Below are 15,971 nucleotides of genomic sequence, written 5' to 3'. Positions count from 1 at the left end.
TTATTATTATTATTATTATCTATCTAATTACTAAATAACCCTTCCAATCGAACTGTCATCAGCTAGTCAACTAACGGCAGGAGACATAGTACGCCCGTCAGAAAACCACGATGACACAAATCACTCAATTAAAGAATGGGATCTGTATAGTACCCTGCTCATAAAACACATGGACACATATCATAATTTTCTGTTGGAACTTGGAAGACCTCATGGACGACAGACTTAAAATGACATGCAAAAAGTAAGATTGGCCCATACTTTATCTCTAACAGGCAACGGCAGTTGTATTATATCTCCGTCCTCTCTCAGCACGTGCTTCAGTTCAATATGTTAGTACATATCATTTTCATTATGTATCGTGTATTAAATAAAAGGACTTTAGCTCATAATAATAATAATAATAATAATAATAATAATAATAATAATAATAATAATAGGCCTTTAGATTATATAAAACTATAACAAGGTTTGAAAAATCATGTTATATTTTTATAGTGGGAGATTAATTATATGTTACTAGTTTTACTAAATAAATCAATAAAACATCATCATCGTACTCAGTATATTCCACTAGTAGCAAAGCTATGGTAGGTTCTGAGAAGGGTAAGATGTAGACAACCTTACTCTACCCCATGAGGATAGAGAGGCTACTTCCGGTGAGACCCCCGGCTTGATAGTAGTTTTGCATCAAGCTTTGGACATAAGGCACATAGCACTCAATCATCGGGTTACCGGCTGATTAGTGCATTTACCCTTGTCTTTTGGCTATTAACGCCACCACATGATGCATGAATAACCTTCCGCCACTTTTAACGTTATTTTCACGAGATTAGTAAATAACGTCAAAATTAGTGTTGTTTCACTTTTATCCACCCGAGAGTTCACACATATATACGTTATATGCGCGTACCGCAAGCATGGTGTCCATAAAATATAAACTATACATCGTAAAGTAATAACATGTCAATTTTACATGCTTGTGTAGAGTTTGACACAAACTAAAATGTGGATATGAATTGGACATGATACGAACTCTAAGATCGTGTTGTATACATACACTCGAACACAACACATGTGTTCACCAGTTGGCAACAACATGACAATATGAAATGGTTGACCAACTTCATTTTATTTTTTTTATACTAATAATCTAAAGTTATAAAATTTCAATTAAAAAACAAATGCAAAGAGTTGTGTCTAAACTACAAACCTTGATAACTATTTCGTTTTTAACTTATAAAGTATTGCATAAAAGTCCCAACAATATTCATTAAACACATTTTAGAGGGAAAAAAATATGTAAATATGTTTATAAATCAACCCGCGAGATTGATGTTTCCGGGCTTGGCCTGATACGAACCCCGATTGATGTTTATGTATCAACCCCCGGTATATGTTTCCGCGAGATTGATGTTTCGTGTTATATTTATGGTCGTTTTAGAAATTACACCATCACAATGATTTGGTAGTGTATATAGTAAATATATAATGGCTAATTGAATTCAACCCGCACGCTACGACAGGAACGCGGTAGAAACTCAGTTGGTATCAATATGGGTTGTTAAGATACCTGCACTCGTTATAGAATCACTTGTTATCGAAATTTAGCAACCAAAAGAGAAAACAAAAAAAAATCATAATACGTCAAAAAGAATACCGATGCATGTTTAATTTGTTGGTTTTTTTTATATAAAGGAAAAATATATCATTTTTTTAAAATTACTTAAATAAACTTAAGTTAAAACAATAAAAAGAACACAAACAAAAAACTTTAAATTTCGGAAGAACCTTCGATCCGCAAGACTCAATCTTGCCCCCCTCTAGAACAGGACGCACACTCAAACCACCGGGCTAAACGCCACTTTTGTTAAAAAAGTGAATTTCTATATATGAGTATGTATTGATATTGACGGGTATCATCCATACCGACCACCAGTTTTAATATATCTATATTATATTGTAATGAACAATACAATGTTATATAAATCTTAATTAACACGACTAAAATTTAATACATATGGTTAATAGTTTAATAGCTAGTTTTTGATCGGCTAGTTTCTTGCTAGTCGATATGTTATATGATATCTTAGGTTTAAGGGGCAAATTTGTCTTTTAGACACAATAACTTTTGTGGTTATATAAAAAATAATTAAAATTTTGCTTCTTCATTTTTACTTGAATTTTAGTTATTTAAATATTACTTATATTGTATGCTTGTCTCCTGTATCTTTATTCATATATTTTTTTAGTTTCATTTTTATACCAACTTCCCTTCCTATTTTTAATCGGTAATAACTTTTTTATACATTAGAATTTTATTTAAAGTTACATCACAAAAAAATAACATTTTATTTTAAATAATTTAAGTATGATATTTCTATATATTTTTAATTAAAAAATTGTAACGTAATTATTAACATGCACCACTCTAATATTATAATATATCTCTAATATACTTTATTCTTTTATTGAAGAAAAAAAAAGACTTTATTCAGGGGCTTTGATTTTGTAAAAATAAATAGCGGCTATATTTTGTTGTGACACGTAATTTAATTCACACATTTTGTGCATTAGATTTAGAAAAATGATGCACAAAAATCATACATAAAAACTGTAAAATAATTAAATAAGTTTTTTTCTTTCTATCTTTCTTTCTCGTATTTGTTAACCACGTTTTTTAATGAAAATATATTAAATAAGTAATTACATGTGAGCGTGATGCACTTAATTTAGACTTTTAAATTAAATAAAGATAATAAAAGTATATAATTGTAGATAGATGTTTATCACCTTAACTAGGGTTGGACCCGTAATTTTACAACGAGGGTGGAAAAAAAGGCTCCGGAAGATTGATTCTATCAAGATATTCATTTTAACTAAGATATTAAAGAGTTGAATAACAATTTGTTTTAAATTATTTAAGGTTGATTCTAATATCGTGATTGGAATTAAAAGATACAAAAAAATTGCCTTAACATAACTTTTATTTTACAAAAACAGTTGTATTAGACCTAATATAACGTTGCATTATCTAACAAAAAAAGTTGCGTTAGGTGTAATGCAACTTCATCTAATACAACTGTTTTTATAAAATCAGTGTTGTATTATGTCAAAGTTTTTAGTAATTTAATAATAGAGTTAGTGAGAATATGAATTGCCATTCAAAAAAAATGTACCATGTGTTTTTATTGTAAAAGAATGTTCAAATGCATTAATTTAGCAGAAAAGGTTTATCCTCTTATGCTGATTTTTTTATACAGTTATTTTTAACATGTTAACATGCCTAAGGGTCGACATGTTAACATGCCTAATGGTTTTTCTTTTAATTTATTTTTTAATAATTACGATTGTTAAAAGTCGTTATTATCTCATCTAAAATTTCAAACAATTTTTCGACGGTATACGGATACGGAAAGTTTTCAAACGCGATGGTGCGTTTCATCATTTGCCAAGACACCGGATCGACCCAATGAGCGGTGACTCAAAGGTAGGATTCCGGTAATCCATGTGGTGCCGACCAAACATCACTAGTTAAATTCACAATCGTTTGTAAAGTTTGAAAAAACTCAATTAAACCTTTTTTTGCACATTCCCACATTTTTAGACAATGACGTCTAAGGGTAGTACGACTTACATGGGTGTAGCGCGGTTGAAGAGTTTCTCAAATCATGGCCGTCAATTCGGGGTTGTCAAAGTGGTTAAACGACAAACCTTGTTGAATCACGAACTTCGTCATTCTATCATGAACCGTTTTCATGTTGTAACGAAAGACGGTACCATCTCGACACAATTCGACTTTGTCCGATGCAGGATATTCTTTCAAGGCCTTGCAAAATTTCTTTTTGATGTGATTTTTTTAAGTAGAATTAGAATCTTGCTTTAAGTAAGTGCCATAAAACTTGCAACGAGCCGTAAGTCACCATTGATCAACTCAACCAAATCCCAATTCCGTCATACGTCTTCGGTGTTGTTATTCAGGACAACCCGCACAACTTCGGGGTCATCTTCAACATGAACCGGGTAATTAAAAACGGATGTAGAAGCTTTCTTGTTGGCCTTGTTGGTGCTTGCCATTGTAACAATAACAAGTGGTGGAAGTGAACATAATGGAGGTGTAGGTAAGTCAGGATTGTAATACGAGTGTAAATCGAGAAGTTTTTTTAGTGTTTTTGAGTTTGGTGGTAAAAAAATGGCAAGAAATCATCTTATATAGATTCTGGAACTCAAAAACCGGCTCCAAAGGCTATATTACCGTTGGAACCGGTTCCACCAGATCTATTTGAACAACAACTCCTTTAATGTAAAATACCCGGCGGAACCGGTTATTTCGGGTACGTAGGAACCGGAACCGGGTAAGAACCGTTTTTGAGAAAAAAAATGGGATAACCGGGTAGGGTTTTCTGGTATAAAAATATCCAGCCCGGGTATTAGGTCCAGCGGGTACAAACTGAAACCGGTTCTGAGTCGGTTTTACCGAGTGAGGTCCGGAACCGATTCTTTTATACACGTCTACTCGTACCCATTAATCTGTAAATGTAAATGTTGATACCCAACAAGATTGCACATGAAAAATGTAAGTCAACTCATTTGGTATGTATATCTTTTTCTTAATTTAAATTTTGTCTTTTATATAAAATCAAACAAATAAAACAAAACAAATGCTACAAAAATTATAATATCAGTGGTAGACACTACAAGTTCAGAAAAATCTATGGTCCGGAATCGGGGTCCGACAACGTTACAACAACAATAATCCGCACGTGATAACGGCTGTCGTGTCATGCTTCCGGCGGCCGTAATATAATAAATCCAAAAAGTATTATAATTATAATTTTAGGACGGAAAAATATTATTTTAAATTTTCTAAGTGACTAAAAATTGTCATTTTCAACAAACACAAAAGCCTATATATATGGCCATGCCCCCCCTAAGGTTCTTCCATCGGTCCTGTACTCCACTACTTACTCATTTCTCCTGAAGGTAAGCCACCATCATTTCTCAATCATCATCATATCATTTGTTATTACTATTATTTTTAATTATATCACTACTTTTTACTATCCATATAATAGTAAAACAAATAAAACAAATTTATTTGATTGTATATACTTTTTTGTAATTTGTACCAAAAATATGGTTTTAAAGTCAGGTTTTACTGGGAGCAGTTTTTCTATATCGTGAGATTGAGAAAATATTTGCTCTCATTTCATCTTCCCTAACCTACTTTATAAGTAAGATTTACTAGGTTTGTTTATTTAAATTTACATTTTTACAACAAATGGTAATTATGGTGGAGTCCATCTATCATTTATGTCCCTCAAGCATTAAGTTTCATGAGTTTTCATGTAACGAGTTTCTTACTATTAAAAACCGAAAATAATTGATCTTTAAACGCACTAATAATGCATAATATCTTGTCATTAGTGTCCATGTCAAGACTATTTAATTAGAATGTGGCATCAAGAAAAGTGTATCTTTTGTTCAATTCCATGGTTCTTTTTATAGCTGTTTATTTATTTATCATAGTTTGCATGACAATTTGCATTTGAACAGCTTGCAGCCAATTGATCATTGTAGAATCAAGAAGATGGAAAACAAGTTTGATTCACAATCAGTGATAGAAGAATTCGAGTCTTTAACCAAAAATGCAAAAACGGTTCAAATTGAAACGTTAAAGAAAATCTTGAAAGATAATTGTGAAGCAGAATACTTGAAAAAATGGAATCTTGATGGTAGATTTGATCCTCAAACTTATACTTCTTGTGTTCCTGTTGTTACCCACAAAGATCTTGACCCTTATATTCAAAAAATTGCTGATGGTGCTTCTCACCCCGTGCTCACCGGAAAACCGATCACCACCATCACTCTAAGGTAATTAGAATTTCTCATTAACCGAAGATTCTATCCGGGGTTTGTTTGGTGATTTATTGATTCTTTGTTGATGTTTGTAGCTCTGGAACTACTCAAGGAAAGCCCAAATTTGTACCGTTCAATGATGAATTGACTGAAAACACAATGCAGATTTACCGCACTTCTTTTGCTTTCAGAAACAGGTATTTTGATGGAGAAAACAGTTTTTGTTTATTTAAATGATTTACGGGTCGTAAATGGGTCTGAGGCAGTAATCGTGTCGATTGAATAAATTAACCCGTACACCACCCATATACTTATTTGTGTCAAAAACATCAACTCAGTAACCATTTATTTTAACAAAATGTGTGTGGAGGGGGGGTTGTTATAAATTATTAAATGGGTTGGGCGAGTTTACCTTATATAACTATATTCTTAAATTTTAGTTTTAAAAAGGTTGACGAGTTTACCTTATAAAATTATTTTTTTGTTTTTGTTCTAAATTTAAACGGGTTGACAAGTTTACCCTATGAAAAAATATTTTTTGTTCTAGCTTTAAACGAGTTAACAAGTTTACCTTTATAAAAATATATTTTATTCTAAATTCAAACGGGCTAACGAGTTCACTTTATAAAAATATATAAGTGAAAGGGTCTGACATAGTTAAGTAAACTACCTAAACATGTTAGTTTCTTATTGAACTAAACATAAGTGACAAGCCAAATTCTTGTTATCTCACTATTCAAGTCATTTTAGGAATTGTGACCCCTAAATTACGATATGAGTTGGGTACGAAATTTACAAACTAATTAGACCTTTTCTGTTAATTATGTTAGGGAATTTCCTATTGGAAATGGAAAAGCTTTGAGTTTCATCTTTGGGAGTAAGCAGTTCACAACCAAAGGCGGTCTACTTGCGGGAACTGCGACCACAAACGTATACCGAAGCACGCAATTTAAGAAAACGATGCGGGCAATGCAAACCTCGTGTTGTAGCCCAGATGAAGTTATTTTCGCACCTGATTACCATCAGTCTTTATATTGTCATCTCTTATGTGGACTCATTTTCCGTGATGAAATCCAAGTCATATCGTCCACATTCGCCCATAGCATCGTTCACTCGTTTAGGACCTTTGAGCTACTTTGGTCGGAACTTTGTTCCGACATCAGAACTGGTGTTCTGTCAGCCAGGATCACGGTTCAGTCAATCAGAAATGCCATGGCGGCAGTTCTAACACCGAACCCTGATTTGGCTAACGAAATTCAAAATATGTGTTTGGGTTTAAATGATTGGAACGGGTTGATCCCAGAAATATTTCCCAATTGTAAGTACATTTACGCGATCATGACTGGGTCAATGGAGCCGTATTTGAAAAAGCTACGAGTTTATGCTGGCGGGGTACGGTTGTTGAGTGCGGATTACGGGTCGTCGGAGGGGTGGATCGGAGCAAATGTAAATCCAGATATGCCTCCGGAGAAGACATCTTTCACCGTGCTTCCTAACATTGGTTATTTTGAATTTTTACTGTTGAGAGAGATCGATGAGTCTGATTCAGTTGAGCCCAAACCAATTGGATTAACCGACGTTGAGCTCGGAGAAGAATACGAGGTTGTGGTCACTAATTTTGCAGGTTTGTATCGTTATCGGCTAGGAGATGTGGTTAAGGTTATCGGGTTCCATAACGCCACCCCCAAACTGCAGTTTGTTTGTAGAAGAAACTTGATGCTAAATATCAACCTAGATAAAAACACTGAAAAAGATTTACAATTATCGGTTGAAACAGCTGCAAAACTTTTAGCCGATGAGAAACTCGAAGTCGTTGACTTCACGAGCCTTGTTGACCTAACCACCGATCCAGGCCACTATGTGATCTTTTGGGAAGTGAGTGGGGACGCAAGTGACTTTGTTTTGAAAGAGTGTTGTAATTGTTTGGACAAGTCGTTTGTTGATGCGGGCTACGTGAGCTCGCGAAAAGTCAATGCGATTGGGCCTCTAGAACTCCGGGTTCTGAGGAGAGGCACATTTCAAAAGATTATAAATCATTATGTCGGGCAAGGATCCGCACTAAACCAATTCAAGACACCGCGTTGTGTAGGCCCAAGTAACCGGAAAGTGTTGCAAATCCTTTGCAACAATGTTGACAAGAGTTATGTCAGTAATGCTTTCGGTTAAGATAATTTGTCGTGTTCATGGTATGGTTTGATTTTCATGAGGACTTGAAATAATGTATTTGAATCGTCTATAAATTTGTCTTTAAGAGGGTGTCTGGGTGAGCTTTTCAAACTTGTTTATTTGCTTATTTGATTTTTGAAAAGCAAAAGATGTTTGGCAAAAATGTTTTTGCTTTTGAAAAATCAAATAAGCAAAATTTAAAAGTTCACCCAAATATCCCCTAAGTATCGTTTATGGTTACTTTTCGTTTTTATATGAATATAAAATGTATCTTTTGCTTATACTTACCTATTATCTCACTTTTATATGAATATAAAATGTATCTTTTATATATTTCATGTTTATGTAGACAATATATTGTACCCTTTATGAACATGATGTAATTTACAGATTAGATTAGATGTGGACATAGAACCCGAACCCATTAGAACCGGTGCCCCCTCCAACTGGTCAAAACCCGATAAAAACAAGCAAAATCCGGTTAAAACCCCGATCATATCCAAAATCAGTTCCCAACCTACCTGGCTATTGACTTTTGTTGACCAAACCCATAACATGTTCCTTAAAAACCAGGATTTCCCACCTCTAGATTAGATCGATGAAAATAATAATACGTGTTTCTAAAACTGCATTGCTTGCAAAAAAAAAATAACGTATTATAATACAGAGTGCATCTATTTATTTTGACCCGCAATTAAAAGTCAAATCAAATCAAACCCTAGCTAACAACGGTTCTCAACCCGCACAAGGGCATTTTGGTCAAGTCACCATAAAACATCAAACTTACAACTCAAAAGGACATATTGGTCAAATCACCCATCTTCAAGTCCTTTACAGCCAAGCCCGAAAGACTATCGATCATTGCAGGGATATCTTCTTGCAAACCCGCAGCCAATGCCTGTAAATGAAAGAGTTAGATCAAATACACCATTAACCGAAACGGTTACCTTCTTATAGGATATATGGTGATGAATTACCATTTTGTCATTGTCTTTTTTACTCTTAATAACCTCCAAAGGCCATTCACTAACCAGCTTCTCGAGCTCTGCCATTATATCCGGCCTTTTCGCCTCCGGTAATGTCTGTCATCAAGTAATAACATGTAAAAAAACTATTATTTTGTATTCTTTTAGATCATTTTATTTAAAAAAAATATATGGGACCCACACAATGAAAGCTGAATAGTACCTGAGTGACTACTTGAATTACTGCAGCCGCGTCTTTAGGTTTGCGTTCAAGAAGAAGCCCCTGCAAAAAGTTAGCCGATTAGTCAAGCACAGCACGCAAAACAAAACATATTACATGACGGTAACAAGATTCGAAAGGTTAATACCTTGGCGCATGAAAACCCGCTTCCGATTGTGTGTGTTTTCATCAATCCCAACCTCAAATTCTCAATCTTCCATAAACTATCAATATTTCCTGTAAAAAGATATCAACGAGTGTAAAGTGACCAAAACATAACAAATCTAATAATATTGCAAATAACAATAATAATCAACTAATAACAATAAGGGATGTAAATGGGGACCTATTTTGGCAGCGTATGTCATCCAAGTATCAAACGAAGTTCGTCTCAATTTTACTCCTGACTTGACAAACCTTTTTGCATACTTACACAGCAACTCCCAGCTATTGGTGTTGTAGCAAATGCTGCATGAATAATAATATAATATGAGATGATTTTACATGTCACATTATATAAAATACAAATGTAGTTAATTAACATACCTAAATACAATATCCGCGGGTACCAGGTTGCACGGCCACATCATTTGTTTTCAAGAGTTTCAATACATCCACCATGAGATTAACATCATTGTGTTGCTTAGCATAGAGCTACAATAACATGACATCAAATCTTTAAAATGGCATATGAAACTAAAAAAGGAAATTTTGAAAGAATACAATACCAGTATATTGTGAGCAGATGCAACACTAGGAGTCAATCCATACACATTGCGTTTCCAAAGTGTCTTCTTTCCTGTCACGGACAAGTATAATGATTCAGGTCCTATTGGCATGCCAACTAAACGTTTTTACTTTGCAAGTGTCGTATAAGGTTTAAGGGGTTTTAAGAAATAAATATATGATTTTAAGTTTCGTTTATTTGACCCAGAACAAAATAAAGATAGGCTCACAAAAACAGGACTAGACTAGCGCTGTAACTAAGCTAAGCTGAGCAGATTGGCTTGTTTATCTTAACGAGCTGATGTGGAGTTCGAGCTCGGCTCGTATCCAAACAGTTGTTTATCTTAACGAAATGAAATGCTGAGCTCGAGCCCGGCTCGTAAAAAGCTCAAATCAACTAATGGCTCGTCAAGCAGGTCATTTATTGAAAAATAATAATTTTATATATTTACACATACTGATATATATAAAGAAAAAAGTGTTATTTACAACATACACATTATTCATAATTAGTAGCGTTATAAGTTATATATATTAAAACTTGAGCTTTAATTTAAACGAACCGAACGAGCGAGCCAACAAGCCAAACTCACCTTGGCTTGGGCTCTGGTCGTTTACAAACCAAGCCAGCTTTGCTCGTTTAAACCTAGCTGATTTCGAGTTAGTCTCGAACCGCAAGCTTTATGAACAGCCCTAAACGAGACCCACGATCACTTATTCATTTTCCTCGCATCATAAGAGTGGGACCCCCAAAAATGAAAATGCCATTTTAAATATTAAAAGTGGGACCCGCAAACAAAAAATGGCACTTTGAATATCTAGTTGTTGATATGCTATATATCATACCAAGGTCAATAGCCTCTGCTCGTACACACGCCTTAGACACTTCCCGACAAAGATGATCATTAAAATTTTCATAAATTCGAAGATTCGATAGCCTCTGCAATTAAAACACATTTGGCACAATTAAATCACTTCAACCATAAAACAAAAACATATGGTTATATGATAAACAATGAAGATTTAAGCTTCCAATAACTAACAAATTTTCGAAGATTCTCCAAGGCATTATACAAAAGTTTTATGTCTTCACGGTTTTGACATTTTTCTATAAGACTCCACAGCAAAGTATTAGGAGGTGCGGTTCTTTGTTCTGTCACAGATTTGATCAATTTATCATGCAGTTCCTTAGCAGCCTCTGCAATTAAATACATATAAGCCGCTCTAAACAATGATGCAAGTTTGTTAAACTCTTCAAGAATAAATTTAATAATGCATACCTGTGGGACCTACTGCTTCCGTGGCAGCTTCTGTAGAGTATAATGCCTTTGACAGCATAATTGAGCATGTTGGATGTTGAATTTTATGTTCTTGATTATTGAAAGCACTGTGAGGTGAAGCTGCACTCGATCCAAACTTTAGGGAAGTATGATAAGAACATGGAAATAAGTTTTTAACCAACTTCAACCATGAGTTCTGCCTTGACACCTATAAAAGAAACAAAATGTGAGACGGATATTACTGGATAATCACAATGAGACATGAAACTAGAAGCGGAAAAAAAAATGAAACATTATGTTAAAAAGGTCACTTAACTGCAGAAATGTCTGGTAACAAACACTATACAACATCTTTTTCCAATGGTTGTGTGCAGTGATTGTTAATGGTGGGAAACATTCGATAACAGAGTAACAGACTCGAACATGTTACTACTTGCAGCCTAACAATAAGTCCAACATGCAACTTTCATTCGCACCAAAATAAAAAGAGTGCAAAAACTTTCTTGAAAGATTGGATAACGCGTCATTGTCAATTTTGAAACATTTTCTTCAAATACATAAAAAAGCTCCTTTTTGAGGACTACTCAACTGAAGTACAAGCATAGTTATCAAATCAATAACACTAATTAAAATGCCCTAAAAATGTATGATAAACCTTTCTTAAACCCTAATATCTTCTATTCGAGGCAGATTTCCCAATCCCAGTCAAGTAGTCAACCGTAAGCAGGGTGTCAGCGTGTGTATGGCTGCGTTTCGGTTAGTGTTTTAACTCAAAAAGTTCATAATCCAGGTCAATTATGAAATCGAGAAGCATCTAATCATACACCCAAATTCCAGCCCTTGTTTCATAATAATTAACAGAACCATGAAATAAGTCTTCTTCCGTCGATAAACAGCTTCATACTTCACACCAAACCAATCAATAACCCTAATGAAATCCAAGTTCTATTCCTATTAATTGAGATCGCCTAAGCATGTAAGATAAACCATTCTTAAACCCTAAAACATCCCAATCTAAGTCAGATAATTAAACATTTTAACCCGAATGAAACCCCAATTAGTTATAAACCAAATGGGTAACTAACTAAAAACAATATTAACAACAAAAATGGGAACAAAATGAACCAAATCATACTGTAAATCACACGGAAATAAATAGATAAACATTTGATAGATTTATGGAGAGTGAAGAAACCTCTACGAGAAGGCGCCTTGAACCCATTTCGTTTCGCCGGAATCTTAATTGAATATCGCCACCGGATTCTGCAAAAGTGATCGATCAGTGGAAAAGACGACGGCCGGTATTCATTGCGATGATTGTTTAAAACCTATTTGGGCTTTTTTGTTTCAAGCCCAAGTGTTTTTTATTTGGTGTCATTCTCTATATGAAATTAGAGGTGCACAAATTCGGTTTTTCAAATAACCAGGTTCGGGTATGAAACCGGTTCGGATTTTCGATTATTTTCAGGTACAAATCGGGTCCGGGTTCGGGGTTTTATGGCACCTCTATTTGAAATAGTTCATTTTTAATGGAACCCAACTCGACCAACTATGAATATAACCTTCTTGGTTTCGCCCTTTTTTTCTAATTTTTGGTTGATCAATTGTCTCAACGGAGAAGCGGTGAACTACCCGAGTCTTTGGCCAACCGAAGCTATTTATCATTTGTCACTATACACAGATATGTAGTTGAGAACTTAACATTGGTTGTTATGTAATGACATTCTATCTCCCACGTTGCAAACTTTCTCTGAATCAAGGATGAGTATATTTAGAAGTACATCATTTAGCCTGTCGTGGTCTCTCTAGTTCTATAACTAGAATATTATCGAATTTTCCCTACCCACTTTTACAAGATCTTCCACATTAACGAAGTCTTTATTATAGAATTCGACTCCATTTTTTGCGTTTTATAGACATTGCAAAATCGAAATTTGATATCAATATTGTCACACTTCAAGAAGCGAAGCCTATTTCACATTCGTGTTAGGTTACGCTATTAACGGGAGAATAAATTGCTTGTTATTATACATCACTAACAAATAGCATCATCTTGTTGTCAAGATATCACTCAGTCGTGTCATTGATGGACAACATCCTTCATCCATTCAAATCTCCTTTCTTACCTCGCACTTCCATAAAATCTTAATCGTTATCTGGAGGTTTTTTTTCTTTTACCTTCGCTACGCACCCTAATCATTATATACTTGCATCATTTAGCACTATATCTCGTTACACCGGTAATTGAAATATTAATTTTGAGTGCAAGATTTTTTCAAAAATATATATAACCTTCTAGATATCATATGACGTATTCGAGCTCTCTTTCTCCTAAGTTAAATAAGTCGAGCTCTAGTTTGGACAGGTCAACTTGCCTCGTTTACACCCCTACATACAATCATACAATCTTGAGATCTCGTTATGAACTTTTGATCACACAAATTATGATTCACGAATCACTTTAAGCAACATGTGTAATTATAAGCTTTACGTATAGCATAAACACAAGTCATTCCTCGTGCAATTTAGCATACAACTTCTACGCATTCATAAACTCATACTTCATCAATTTCAATTCAACTTGTTTAATGATATACTTTTCCACTGTCTTGTTTATACTAATAAAACCTTAAAATCAAGAACGAATCAAGAAAATATATTGTCAACAATAAACATATTTTGGTATTGTAATCTGGAAATATATTTTTTTTCCTTCAAACAATTGAAATAAATTTAAAATATATCATTGGTCTCAAAAATTTGAGGGGTACTGAGAATCTGAGATGCGCTAAGGTTGACTTCTCAAGAGTCATTGTAGGCAGTCAACTTAGAGCATTCTCATCCCATTCTTCATCCCTATCTTTATAATTACACTAAAAAACACTAAATTTCTCTCTCCTGCTCAATTAAATAATATATTTTATACCTTTATCATTACAGTTTTCTCTCTCCTCTACTCACAACCAATCTAACAAATATTAAAAAATAAATAGGGGCAAACAATGTTCCTCAAATGTTTTCCCAAATTTACAAAAAATCACTACACTTTTCTCTCCATCCTATAATTTACACTCACAACCACTCAAAACCTCACCCTATAATTTACATACCCTCCTCACATAAATTCAGAGGATGGGATGGAGGATGAGATGTGAATGCTCTTATAGATGTAAAGCTTCACAGTTCACACATGTTACAATCCTTTCCAATTATTTTTTCACAAAATTTAAGTAGATGTCTAAATTGTAGTAATCATCCCTCTAGATTTATCATTTGCTGAAAGCACCCATTTAGTTTTAGCTGTTTCAATGAGCAATAATTTTCGGTGGATATAAATATCAACTTATAAGACAAATTTTTTAAATGAAATTAGTCAATTAGAGTATTTTGACTGTATGGATTGAAAAATTTGAGAACAAACATATAGCAAGGGGAATAATATGGTTTGCTTGGATTAAGGATATTGGAATTAACATTACGAATGCTATTCTCTTTATCATGGATTTATTATAACCGATAACACAAGTGAGATTAGGATTTAGGAATTCATACACGCTACTTAATCATGCTAACTAGTCGACTTCCAAAGACTTTAAATGTCATTTGCCACAAATTATTATTCTACCGTGTTACCGATAGGCATGAAAGTGATTCATTTATAGTCTAAAATGCTAAAATATTAAATATAATTTAGGTTATCATAAAACCTTATATCAAACTTATATCATAACACATATTAAGATATAATACCATAATATTGTATTTTAAATTATATAAAACTAGCTTTAGTGTGTGACACACAAAATGATCTAAATAATAAAGTTACAAATAAAACAATACATAATGTATATGAAAAAATGTATTGAGTCTAGCTTGTATCTATACTATGTGTACATAAATTGACTTTATTTATATCACAAAATAATTTTTTTTCAAAATAAAAATCAATCAAGAGTAAAGTGCCAAAATCGTCCCTGAGGTTTGGTCATTTTTACGACTTTCGTCCAAAAAGTTTGTTTTTTGCATATGGACCATCAAGGTTTCCCACCTTTTGCCAATTACGTCCAAATGGTTAACTCCGTTAATTTTGATCGTTAACTTAGGGGCAAATTGGTCTTTTTATATTGTTATTAAAAAAATAAAAAACTATAATACCCTAAACAAGATGATCAAGTATCACTGCAGCAGACAGTATTAAACCTCATTTTCAAAATCCCTTCCCTCTCTATTCCACTGTGTAAACCCTAGGCACGATTACTATAGATTTAAAATGGCGGCGGCGCAAGAGGTTACCGAAACGGAGCTTACCGTTCTTTCCTCCGATGACATGTCCAACCTACAGCGGTGGCAATAGTTGAAAATCAATCGCCTTCGTGCAATCTAGAAATCAATGATTTGCTCAGATCTATTTCGCCCTCTGGAATATCTCTCTCATTTTCCGAAGATTGAGCTGTTTATCGTCAACATCTACATTTGCTCAAAGGGAAGGGGTTTTATAGAATTGACCATCAAGATTTAAAATGATCTGCCTCTATTTGTTCAGATCTCCCTCGTCTTCGATTTTATAGAATTGGCACGGGTGGCGGTAATGTCCAACAATGGTTGTTGTGTCTGGAAGATGAAGATGGTGGCCGACAATGGTTGCTATGGTTGTAGCAGCTCGTGAAGATGGTGACCGACATGGTCGCCGGGAAAGCCACATCTCCGAGGGCCAGAAAGTGTGTCAGGTACGATGCCGGAGTTGGTTGCCGGGAA

At 34.2% G+C, this 15,971-nt stretch overlaps 1 protein-coding gene and 1 pseudogene across 2 annotated transcripts; one reads left to right on the top strand and one right to left on the bottom strand.

The window, feature by feature from the left end:
• The first annotated feature begins 5,560 nt into the window (after positions 1 to 5,560).
• Positions 5,561 to 8,268, top strand: LOC143603688 (jasmonoyl--L-amino acid synthetase JAR4-like). Its single transcript, XM_077080422.1, has 3 exons — positions 5,561 to 5,874; positions 5,955 to 6,056; positions 6,690 to 8,268. Exons 1-3 carry the CDS (start codon positions 5,591 to 5,593, stop codon positions 8,023 to 8,025), a joined length of 1,722 nt encoding a protein of 573 aa, XP_076936537.1. The 5' UTR covers positions 5,561 to 5,590; the 3' UTR covers positions 8,026 to 8,268.
• Positions 8,269 to 8,651: 383 nt separating this feature from the next.
• On the bottom strand, positions 8,652 to 12,538 carry LOC143603689 (uncharacterized; annotated as a pseudogene). Its single transcript, XR_013148111.1, has 11 exons — positions 12,412 to 12,538; positions 11,217 to 11,424; positions 10,980 to 11,134; positions 10,783 to 10,876; positions 9,939 to 10,009; positions 9,757 to 9,864; positions 9,557 to 9,678; positions 9,359 to 9,447; positions 9,214 to 9,273; positions 9,003 to 9,107; positions 8,652 to 8,923 (listed from the first exon to the last, which is right to left on the bottom strand). The product of XR_013148111.1 is annotated as an uncharacterized LOC143603689 (transcript).
• Between the last annotated feature and the right edge of the window lie 3,433 nt (positions 12,539 to 15,971).

The sequence above is a fragment of the Bidens hawaiensis genome, unplaced genomic scaffold (genome assembly GCF_021521415.1).
Source record: "Bidens hawaiensis isolate Kalapana, Puna unplaced genomic scaffold, B.hawaiensis_p1.1 tig00062432_1, whole genome shotgun sequence".
Lineage (NCBI taxonomy): Eukaryota > Viridiplantae > Streptophyta > Magnoliopsida > Asterales > Asteraceae > Bidens > Bidens hawaiensis.
This window is presented reverse-complemented; position numbering and strand designations above follow the sequence as displayed.